Source organism: Dermochelys coriacea, chromosome 8, assembly GCF_009764565.3.
Source record: "Dermochelys coriacea isolate rDerCor1 chromosome 8, rDerCor1.pri.v4, whole genome shotgun sequence".
Classification (NCBI taxonomy): Eukaryota; Metazoa; Chordata; order Testudines; family Dermochelyidae; genus Dermochelys; species Dermochelys coriacea.
Window position 1 is genome coordinate 53,362,938 of NC_050075.1, and position 12,040 is coordinate 53,374,977.

Below are 12,040 nucleotides of genomic sequence, written 5' to 3' on the forward strand. Positions count from 1 at the left end.
AGGATGGAAGGGACTATTGTGATCCTCCGGTCTGACCTCCTGCATCTCACAGGCCAGAGAACTTCCCCAGAACAATTCCTGTCTGAATGAGGAACAAAGGTAATGTGATGAGGATGAAGCGTCAGAAGGAGACGCCAGGAGGGTGATGTGCAGATTGTAGAGTCCCAGTGGCCAGGCAAGGAGGATTTTGAGGATGAGAAGAGCTACCCTGATGTTCACTCCTGTTCAGATCATTCTGCAAAATCCGTTTCTCCTCTTTGTAGCTATTGACAATTGACCTCTGGGCGCTTAAAGGTGTGTTTTGATTGGCCAACTCCATATGTGACATACAGCTTTCTGCGGGTCCTGGGGCCAAGCATTCTGGTGAAGCTCCACTCCCAGCGCCTGGGTGAAGGTGGCACTTGTGCAGCTTGGCCGCTGTAGCAGCTGATTGACATTTGGGGTCTTTGGTGCTAGAATCCATGTTCTCATCCAAGGTGACTGTTTCTCAGGGCTCCTTCCTAAAAGGGAATGACTCCTCTGCAGGAATCAGCGCAGGCCCGGGGTGTCAGACAGAACGTTAACCAGGCAGGCAGCGAGCAAATGTGCAGGGAAACTGTTTCAGGTCCTGACCCACTGACACCAACTGCTGGCCGGGGCAGAAGGGAGTTCAGCCTCCATCACAACTGAACTTTGCCAACGTGGTGCTTTTCCACATTTCCCATGGTAACGAACCCTGCGCGGGTTTGACAGCAGGAACAGTGTCCTCAGCAGCAAGGGAAGCGGGAAGCAGGAGCAGCTGTAAAAGAAGCATAGATCAGTAACGTGAGGCTCTGCTCTTTGCCTCTAGGTAGCCAGTCCCACACTTAAGTTCCTGAGCCTCTGGTCCCTTGCTAATCTAGGACCCTCCTAAAACCTGGGTCTTTTTCTCCAGTCCTACCTGTTACAGCATAGAAACAACAGCACAGAATGGATACCAGTATTTTAATCAATGTTGTCCAACTGGGCCCACCACAGCTTTGGATGACCCAGTGGTTAAGATACCAGCAACCTTATGGCTGTTGCTGTTGGTCGCGATGGTGAGCAATGCTAAGGAGAAACGGCTCCTAAACAATGCATTACTGTCCAGTCAATGCTGACTGAGACTCCCTCATGGGGAGTTTACTTGGAGCGCAGTAATAATCCCCATTGGCCCTATCAGTGTATTCTCAGTCCAGAAGAGAACAACTCCAGACTATGCTGAGAAATCTAACCTTGGTCTTTTCTCCAGCGTGATGAGACTGGGCGAGCCATAGAAATGGAAATGTTTCGCGTCTGCAAGGAATGAGAGCTGGGAGCTGGCCCCTTCGCTGGCTCCCAGGGGCTGCTCAGAAGGAGCTGACAGTTGGAGCCGTTTTAAGGAGATAAAACTGATTTCTGCGACTCGCGCTGACAGCTGTAGCTGTGTATGGGGTGGTGGGGGGGATTAAAACAATTCTGTAATCCTGGTCATTTCCTTTCGATCGGGATTATGAAACCAGTCATGAATATCAAAAGCTGCAGTTTAAACCAGCAGTCTGAGAGCAGCTGCCCTGCATAGCTGCAGCAGGAAAGGAGTGAGGCAGAACCAGGGCTGGCTTCCATTTCACTCAGAGAGGCCAGCCTACCAACCCACCCCCCGACCCCCGCTCCGCTCTCCCCATTCATCCCCGAGCACAGTCAGTAAGGTGGTAACTGGTTTGGACTGGGATGGCTGCCTAAAAGCATTCAGGTAAGAATCACACTTAATTAAAGCACATTGATACTTTGAAACCTATTGGGGCTGCCCCAGGCCTGTTGGAGCTGTTCCTGTTCTCTTTTGCCTCTGTTCTTAGGAGCCAAGTGCCACATGTTATAAAGGGGAGACTGATGAACTAAGGTACTTCAAGCCCAAGTGCCCTGCTGGTGTGATGTGCAATGGGAAGAGTGTGTGACACGCCACTGCGACTGCCTGAAAAGGTAACACATGGCTGGGCTTGTGGGGGGAGGGGGTGTCTCTAGGGTACATATGTCCTGCATGGATATAAGTGCCGGCTTTACCCCTCTGCTCTTGTTCTCGGCCACAGTCTCTCTAGTGCCACTGATCCCAGGCACTGTACCAGACTCCTGCTCTTCAGGAAAACAGCCATCTGTCTTCAGACTGCTTCTGTAAGGCAGGGATATGCAGCCTGGTGAGAGTGAGCTGGCCAGGCATTTCCTGACCTGGGGCCCTTTAGGGGTGGGAGGAGCTTCAGCTAAACCTTGGTGCGAGTCAGCCAGGCACATCTGGATGTTGGGGTCTCTTATTAAGAAAGGGGAAGATGAATTTCAGCGTCCCATTGATAGGTCTCTTTCTGTACTGTAACTGACAGGTTTCAGAGTAGCAGCCGTGTTAGTCTGTATTCGCAAAAAGAAAAGGAGTACTTGTGGCACCTTAGAGACTAACAAATTTATTAGAGCATAAGCTTTCGTGAGCTACAGCTCACTTCAATGCATCCGATGAAGTGAGCTGTAGCTCACGAAAGCTTATGCTCTAATAAATTTGTTAGTCTCTAAGGTGCCACAAGTACTCCTTTTCTTTGTACTGTAACTGTTAGCCACTGTTTTTTGGCTGTTTAATGTGATTGTCCTGACTGGGTTACCTTGGTCTTGCAAATTCCCTTTCCAGAAATAGGGAGCAGTTAACTTTTTGGGTGCTTGTTGCAATTACCTTTGGTGCTCTGTAGTCCATGATGGCAGTTCTTCCCCTGTGCGTCCTGCATCCAAGTTTCCCAGAGAAACAAATTTCACTCCCTTAGTAGGAACCGCACTTTAGGAGCTGCACTTGAGGAGTAATGAAAGTAAATCAAAAGCTGTTTTACTAGGAGGGTCACTCTTATTTCCCTGAAATCAAGGCAGGATTTGGGTCTATCAACCCAAGTGTGAATTCTTCCTGATAGGCAGATGATCCACAGCTCTGAACACAAATACCAGGAAGCAAGACCTTGTGAAGGAAAACAGCTGTCACTGTGTATGTGCATTTCTTGTGTGCCAGCATGGCTTGGAGCTCCTGTGTTCACAACACCACAGTAGGCTGCATTCTGGGATCTGGGTATGCAAGAATGAGGAAGATGATCCTAGAAAACAGCTTCCATCCTGTCAGCGTCAATATTTCCAGTTCTTTCTCCCCCTCAGTAAATCCTTTAAATGAAAGCACAGAACAAGGCTGATTCTTCATTGAACTCCACTCAGTTCTAGCACTGGCTGCTGCTGCCTCTGCTGAGAGATGGGCATGCTGGCCTCATTCTGTCGGGGCCAACTGGTATGCTTGGAGAAGGGCCCAGTAACTTTTCCTCTTGCACAATTTGAAGATGCGGCATTAGCTCGGGAAGCCCAGTGTGCAAAACTAAAGGCTGTTCCCTGCAGAGCAGTGCGGAGGACGTGGATGGAAGGACGGTCTTTCCTCCCTCATCTCTTTGCTCATTGGCACATCAGTATCCTACAGAAAACTGAGACAGTGCAAAATCAGACACCCAGTTTCTGAACCCAAGATGCCCCCAAACTCCCCTTGCTTTGGCTTAGCTGGGTATTGCCAACTCGTATGATATTTGGTATTTCCCTTAAAGCTGCAGCTCCTGGAGTCCAATGACACATGACAATCTCAGCTTTTGTAATTTTTAATACAAGTTTCTAGCCCTCATGATTGCAGAGAAAAACTTGAAAACACAGCCCGCAAAGGCTCAGAACAAACCCCAGATTTATTATTTCTTGGAATCTTTGGATCTGGGGAAGCCTGACTCCTGATGCTTGAACTTTCGGAGCTGGCAATACTGCTATCCCACCTTCTATGTGTTGCACTCTGAGGCATATGAGCCTCTTGCTATAAACCACCTGGGGATATTTGCATTCCATGTGACCAAAGTGTGAGCTGGGCTAAGGTTCCCTGAGGCTTTGCTAACAATATAACCTAGCTCTAGGGCAGGCTGGCTGCATCATTCCCCACCTCCGCCCACATATTGCCAATAACCAGAGTAACACTAGCCCACTCAAGTGGGAAGAGGCCAATACACCTGTGACTAGTCAGTTGACCCCCAATTAGGCTTGAGAGAGGGCACCTGAGTGCTAGAGGGAAGGAGACTGGGACAGGTAAGTCAGTCTCTCAGAATGTAAGAGTAGGACACAGGAAGGGCAGGTGAGAGCTGCTGCTGGAGGAGGGGGGAGAGAGAGGAAGGGCAGGAGTTGCTTGGGAGAGAGCTATGGGAGACTTGGGGAAAAGAGGTGAATTTCAATGGGAGCTGGAACAGGGCTGCTGGTAAGAGCTGACCAAAGCTTAGGGACCCCTTCTGAGCAGAAGGCTCAGGGAAGTGGCCCCAGCTAGGCCAGGGGAAGCTGCGCCTGGAAGCAAGAGAGCGTGGTTGTGGGAGGGTGGGTTTCCCTGAGCTGGAGTAGGACTCACAAGTAGGGAGGCCTGGAGGAGTGGAAGGCTGCAGGAGGGAGTCACTCGGGGTGAAGACCTGAGTAAAGGGCGGTGGGAAGATGGGTCGCTCTCAGGCAGGAAGGTCTGGAGAGCAGGGCCCTGGATCGGGGTAAAAGGAACTGGGAACAAAGTGCTGCTATTAACTGTTGGGTGGGTGAGCAGGAGGTGAGGTCCCTGAAGAGGGGGATGGAAGAAGTGCTGTATCTTATATGTTTACTGTGGGAACTGGAGGATTGTTTAATATTACAAGGTTTGGGCGGAATTACTGCACTGGTGTATGTGAATAAATTGTGCCTGGAGGTGGACTTTGTATTGGACACTGAGAAACTACATGTTACTTTCATGAGTAGAAAAAAGGGGAAACAGGTTAGGTGCAGTTGTGCTGGGGCCTGATGCTGGAGGACGCTCGGAGGTGAAGGGCCATCATGACGTCATTCTTGCTTTGTTAGCTTTTCACACCTGGAGGAACAGAACGTGCCCCTGCTCTTTGCTTTGACTTGATTGGGTCACTTTTATACTGGTCTCCAGTCCTGCTGAACAGCTTCTGGGTGTGTAATTGCATGGAGACTTTGTGGTTTAGTCAGTAGGCAGCATGTCCTTTTACTGACATGAGCATTCCAGTGGGGAGAAGGGGCAGAGGGAATAAAAAGCCACCTGGGGAGTTAGCAGGACAATGCGGGAACGTCTACACAGCAATAAAACACCCACAGCAGCGAGTCCCAGTGGGGCTCAGGCTGGAGGAATCTCCTTGTGGGGACTGGGGAGGGTCTCAGAGCCTGGGCTCCAGCCTGAGCCTTGTCTACACTGCTATTTTTAGTCTGGCAGCCTGTGCCCTATTATCCCAAGTCAGCTGACCCAGTGCCACAGGTCTTGAATTGCTATGTAGAGATACCCTATGATGTAGACATGGCATTTTCCCCGCTGCCAAAATGGCACCCAAGGAGAGGTTTGCTCCTTCTATTCAATAGGAGTTAGCGACTGCCCAAGATGGAACGATAGCCAGCGTTATGCACACGCTCCTGCTAGTGGTCAGGCACTTTTAGGGGTGATTTCTTGGACCTGCAGGTGGTGGTGATAGAAACCAGGTCACTGGGGCTAAAGAAAAGGAGGGGTATGACTGTGAATGAGGTGCCCATGCGGTGTGGGCAGGTGTTTTGTTTGTGAAGAGAGAAGGAAGTTGTAGAGCTGAGTTACAAAGGGAGGTGTAGCATACATACTGCAATGCCTTTGTTTTCCATGTGCTGCATCTTTAAATTTGCAAGGATACTGTTCTCTGCATTGTCAGCTGGCCACTTGGGAGGCTATGTGGCTGCAGCCTGTTGCGGAGAGGAGCTAGAGACCATGCTCTCTCTCACTCACGGAGACTCTCTGCTTTTGGTTGTGCTTGTTGATCTCCTTAATCTGAAATAAGTCAGCCAGAGAAACGGGAAACGATCCTAAAGGCACCTCTCTTGTGGGAACAGCTGTGCTGCTCCTGTGCAGGCCGGGCACCTGCCCAGCAGGGAATGACACCAGCTGCAATTGTACCTGAAACATGTCTGAAGTTTGAGCTGCTCCCACACACGCTCTGGCCTGGCTGGCTCATCCCTGAGGCACAGCAGGAGGTTGCTATAGTGTCATGGATCCACAGGCTTTGCCTGCCAGACCCTAACAGCTCCTATTCTTCCTTCAGGGTAGGCCATATGCTCTCACTGCCTCCAGGACTGAGCCTCTGGGCTTCGGCACTCCTGCCTCACACCCTGAGCTCGGCCCAGCAAGGCCAACAGAAACAGGCTCCTGGTTGGAGGGTTGGCCACTCTTCAGAGACACGGGCACCTCAGTAGGTATTTGCAGTGACACCTGGCAGCCTTTCCAAACCATAGCAGGGTTTATTAGTCAGCTGTGACACAGCACTGGAATTCCTTAGGTCACATGGACCACTAAAGGGTAAAGCATAGTCCATATGGCCAAGCCAGAGCAATCCACTAGCCAAGCTGCTGGGGTTGGGGACCATTCTGGGCTCTGTCTCTGTCTCTCTCCCTTTGTCTGACCCTGGTGAGAGCCATGTCTCTCCAGGGGGCTAACTCTCCCCTTCCTTCCTGTCACTACTCAGTCCTCTGTTCTTGAACTGGCCTCTGCTGAGAAGTGGGGGAGGGGGGAACTGCTTTCCTCTTGGCTGTTGATTTCTGGGTGTCAATATCCTGGTCAATGGGGTTTCTGTTGTCCACTTGGATTTTTCCATTGGTATGGTTTGGCCTTGGCCAGTTTTTTAATGAGCCACTCAGTCTGCCTCCGGAAACCTGGCGATAGGCAACACCATGTCTCCTGCACTGCTCCAAGAGCAGACTTAACTCTTTTACCCCCACTGGGTAGCAATGCAAAGTACAGAGGGACACTGAGGCACACATAGGCATTATAAAAATATTATAGAAAATTCCCACCTTGTCACATCTGGTATGATGGTCCCATGGACTTGCGGTGCTAGCTTTTACAGTGCACAGCACAAACCCACAGGCAAAATACAGCTAAGTAAGGAGCCTGATATGAAGTGGGAATCATTTCCTTGCTAAGGGTTACTGTCTCCCAGACCTCGACACCTTCCCAATTATCACAAGTGATTTTGCTGTCAGTATTTGACAGCAAGGAACCATAAAAGCACCCTCAGATTTCCAAGCACAAATCAGGTCTTGTGTGTTGATGTCACTTAGGACAAAGGGCCGGTGGGGGTAATGCTGTGCATTGATTCCCTGGGTTTTGCTCCTCAAATCTTGATGTATGAAAGAATAATATGTTTATAATAATACTATTTATTTTCAGAAATAACCTCTAGAGGCCAAAACGGAGATCTGGACCTCACCTTGCTATGTCCTGTGCAGACTCATGCTAATGCTAGTTCATGCCCCAAAGACCTTAGTTTGTTGAGACCAGAAAGAGACAAGGTGGGAGAGAGACAGTATTGTTATCCCCCCCATTTACAGGTAGAAGGCTGAGAGACCGAGAGATTAAGACCCAAATGCTTAATGATTTTTGATTGCCTCAGTTTCTGGGTGCCCAACTTGAGATGCCTGGAAAGGGGCCTGACTTTCAGAGGTGGGTGCTCTGGACCTGTCTCACAATCAGGCCCCTTTTAAGTTGTCTGAAGTTGGGGTACCCAAAATCACTGGACACTTCTGAAATTCTTGGCCTAAGTGACTTGCCCAAGGTCACATGTGAAGTCTATAGGAAGGAATTGAACCCAGCCCACTGTCTTCTCTAAAAGATTGGGCTTTCAAACCCATCCTAGCTTTCCAGGGTGTGTGAGTGACATGCATGGACAGAGTGAATACACATCTAACATGCCCTAGCTGTGCACACAGCCAGGCCTGGGACTAGGAGGCGAGGGTGGAGCGAAGGTAGATGGTGAATTTCAGTCCAGTTCTCAGCAGAATGTGGCTCCTCCAGGTTTGCATCCATGGTTTGAAGAACGTCCAGGATTGACTGGCTCTGGGGGCCTAGGGATTGATAAAGCAACGTGCAGTCAGAGCCTTCCTCCCCTCCCCCCCCTTTGAAAGACCCACATAACTCCCCCCGCTTGCCAGGGAGGTCGTGCGGCTCTTCCAGGGCCGGTTTACCCGCCCGTGGGTCTCAATTCTAACCAGTCGACTCCAAAAATGGAGACTAAACAAGGGACATTCCTGACTAGCAGCCAAAGGCGGCCAAGCTTCCACCACCTCCCCTCCCCTCCTCTCCCCCTTCCTTCTTCCCGCCCTCCAGCCTCCCTCGCAACTTCCCTCCAAGTTGGGACTGAGCCGCTCTCCACGGGGTGTAGAATTCCACCCTCCCACCTCAGCTAGCCGGGGCTGTGCAGCCAATGGGGTGGGTTCCCACCCCTCCCCTCTGGCCAAGCAAGTGGGTAGCCATGGCGACACCGTGGGCCCCTCCAAACATGTCTTACCTTTTATAGCCAGCGGTTCCTGTGGTTAGCATGTTGTTTGCTTGGGTGCCCTGGTATGCGCAGGGCCGTCTCCACAGGCTCTCTCAGCTTGCACAGCTGGGTCACTGGAGGGAGCGGGAAGGGGAGAAGGGGGGCAGGGGCACCCCAGCTGCGGAGGGGAGTCACCCAGGCAGTGAACTCGGGCGCTGCTGGCAAAGGTTTGGGTTTGGTTTTTGTTTTCCTGCCTCTCGGTTTCCGGCCCTTGCTCTAGCTGGATTGCTAGGAAAACTCCACCGCGTTTAAACCGTGGGAGTCGTGGCAGAGAGAGGCCTAGCGAGGGTCATGCTGTGAGCTTTGTGCAGTTGGTCCTGTGCTGATTCCCCTCCCGCTAGGGTCCTGCTGTGATCCCATGTGCAGACTTGCCCCCTCACCCCTGCTGGGGTCCTGCTGCGGATCTCTGCACTGATTTCCCCTTCCCCCTTGGCTAGGGTCCTGCTGTTATCCCTGTGCTGACTCCTCTCCCCAGCTGGGGTCCTGCTGTGATTCCCTCCAAAAGAGCTCTCAAGCTGCCCCTCATATTTGGTGCATGTCTCTCCTGAGTGCAGTTCTGCTCCCTCCCCGCTGCCTGGTAGTTGTAACAGTGCAGCTATAAAAGGTTAACATCTGGGGGCGGGAGGGGTGCTCTTTTTCCTGCCTCCCTCCCATGATCGTCCCAGCAATGCTGCATAGGAAAGAGAAATGAGTGAAGAGGGCTGGGGAGAGCGGACTAGCCTCTGCCAGGCCCTGCCTTGAGGAGTAGCTCCCGCCTTGCGGATGGGGCCTCCAGGATCCAGTCTCGGGGAGATGGACCGTGGCCGGCACCACTGGCAGCTGGTTCGCAGACACTTCTGTCCCATGGTGTAACCTGGAGCCTGGATGGAGGTTGGGGAGGAGATTCTCCCCACCACGGAGTTGTGGGGAGAGCTCCCGCGTCCCACACAGAAGCAGCAGACCGTTCCCAGCTGACTCAGGAAGGCTTGGTGAGTATGAAAGTGGAGAACGGGGATTCCTCTGTAGTTATCCCACTCCCTCTGTCTGGCTAGGATGGTTGAATCTCAGGCCTCAAAGGAGGTTATACAGGGCTGGGAGTGGGTGTTTTCAGTGGAGGATGCAGCTGGGGGTGACTGTGATGCATCTCTGTGGAGTCCAGGCTCAGCTGGTGTGGCACATTCGGAGACCCATGTATTATCTGAGTGCTCCACTATTACCCCCAGTGCCACAGGACAGGAAGGGTGGTCATGGTTTAAGGCACTGAACTGGGACTCAGGAGATCTGTGTCCAGTTCCCGGCTCTGCTGTAGGCTGACTGTGACGGTGAGCAGATCACTGCATCTCTCTGCCTTAGTTCCCCCACTGAGAGATGCAGGTAAATAATTCTCCCTTTCACCTTACTCTGTGTCTTGTCTAGTTAGACTGTCAGTTCTAGGGGCAGGGGCTGCCTCTCGCTGCATTTGTACAGCACCTAGCACAGCAGGGCATGACTGCATTACAACCAATTGATTTGGGCATCTCAGCTGTGCGTACCCTGACCTCCCTTTGACACCTCCATGTGACTGGACCACACAATCCTGTCACAAGTGGACACTTAAAGCTATACGCACTTAGGCAATTTGTGATTTTTAGGCTCTTGTCTCCTATGGCTTCTGCATAAGATTCTTCCAGTCTGTTTTTTTAAGATACGTATTTCTGAATGAGTCATTGGGACTCCAAGGGCTTGTCTACATGGGGAAGTTTTATATTATACCAATATAGTTGTACCAATATAACTCCCCCAGCCGCCATGTGAACATTTGGAAGAAGGCCTGTTTTTGGTTTCGTTTCTTGCTCTGGAAGAAGGTTAAGCTAAACCATAAAAAGCTCTTTTATACCAGTATAAGAGCATCTACATGTGGTGAGAGGGTAACTATATTGGTTTAAATTTACATTTTAGTTTATACCATTTTTTTCCCCCTGTAGACAAACCCTAAGTAGTGAAACATCTGCTGCTGAACTTGGAGGTGAAAAAAAAAGTTCCGGCTTCTTTTTTGTTCTTGGAAGATTCCCTGGCTAACATGTTGAAATGCGTCACATCCATTTTTTTCCCATCCGGACATGTGTAACATCTTTAACGGCTTCACTGCTGCTTAGTGTGCCAGGTAGGCTGATCAAAGCACATGTGCAGTGCTGCCTGGATACTCAGTGTACCACTGCGTTGCATTCCAGGCGGATGTTGGCACATCAGTGGAATACCATAGCAACACACAGGCAATGGACTGCAGGACCATCAGCCTGCAGTGACCTGGGTGGAGGGTGATTCCTTGGACTCCTGGGTTCTATTCCTGACTCTGCTACTGACTTGCTGTGTGACCTTGGGAAAGTCACTTAGGCCAAGGTTTTCAAAAGTGACTAATGATTTTGAGTGCCTCCGTTTTTGTTTGCCCACCTTGAGACACTTTAAAGGAACCTGGTTTTTCACACTTTCTGAAAATCAGGATCTTCACAATGCCTCACGTTGGACACCCCCATTACTAGTCAGTTTTGAAAGTATGGGCGTTAGCTTCTCTGGCTTCATAGACCTCATCCATCACATGGGAGTGAGAATACTCCCCTGCCTTTGAGGGAATGCTGTGAGGATGGGTTAAAGTTTGCGAAGGGCTTTGATATCCTCAGATGGAAGGTGCTACAGAAGGACCAAGTCGTTACCATTTTAAAATGGGATGTAGGGCAACTCCCAAGTGTTCAGAACCAGCTACTTGTGTTTAGGGAAGGCACTAAATATGCCTGTTCTCATGACTCTGTGTAGCAGGGAGGGCTGGGCTTGGCCATTGCTCCTTGACAGCATCCAGTTGCTACATCCCAGCCAAGGCCATGTGGACAGCCATGTGGTAAGTGGAGATGGCAGTGGCTCTGTCTCTTCTGAACAGTTTGCTGTGAGGCTCAGGTCTGGAAACAGCTCCAAGGGGTGTGTAGTTCTTTTGATCCAGGTTTTCCCCTTCCCTCCCCATGCTGCCCTTGTGTTTGAAGTCTCTTTCCTCATGACCTCCTGGAGAGTCTGCTGATTTTTCCCCCCACCCCTACCTCACAAAGCCAGCTGGTCTCCTGGATGGGAGAGAATTCTGCTCCAACCCTCCCCTTTGTGCCCACTCTTATCATGTCCGTCTCAGCCTTAGGCGAATGCCTGAACCTGCTCACTCTTATCCTCAAACTTGACTTGTGGTGAGAGGAGGGGCCACAGAGAGTTTGCCCACTGTCCGAGTGGGAAATCTAGGAGAACATTGGGTGTCAGGAACCATCTAGCTTGGGGTACATCTATGTATTTTTAAATACCAGTCCCCACAATGCAGCAATACAAAGGGTCACACCTGGATTCACTTAAAAATAGTAATTTAAACTTATTTTGTAGTGGAGGGGCTCAGTTCTCTACAATGGAGTCCAACTGACCTCGCCTGGGACCCTGACTTTCCCAGCCAGGAACTGCACACGCAGTCCACTTGTGATGCCTAGAACAAGGTCTTTGACTGTAGGGAATGACCACGCTGGTGCGGTTGGAATTAACATGCTCACCCAGCCTCTGCTCCAAACCCATGCAGAACTGACCACGGCTGCCTGGGAATATCTTCTCTTGCTCTTCTCCTAGCTCATTGCTTCCCTGCCCCTCTGCCCAGCTCCAGGGTTCTGGGAGAGGAGGTGCCAGAATGC

At 50.8% G+C, this 12,040-nt stretch overlaps 1 protein-coding gene across 4 annotated transcripts in view; it reads left to right on the forward strand.

Moving 5' to 3' along the window:
• Nucleotides 1–1,632: 1,632 nt before the first annotated feature.
• KIAA1614 (KIAA1614 ortholog) overlaps nucleotides 1,633–12,040 on the forward strand; it is a 42,506-nt gene continuing 32,098 nt past the window's right edge. The window contains exons 1-2 of one of the 4 annotated variants that reach the window (XM_038414985.2): nucleotides 1,633–1,729; nucleotides 1,833–1,956. Coding sequence is in view for 1 of the 4 variants with exons in the window: in XM_038414983.2 (XP_038270911.1) it covers nucleotides 10,422–10,497 (76 nt within the window). In the remaining 3 variants the exon portion in view is untranslated. Of the gene's footprint in view, nucleotides 1,730–1,759; nucleotides 1,957–8,476; nucleotides 9,344–10,318; nucleotides 10,498–12,040 lie in introns of those variants that run through there. The other 3 variants (XM_038414983.2, XM_043491390.1, XM_038414984.2) reach the window with 3 other exon arrangements.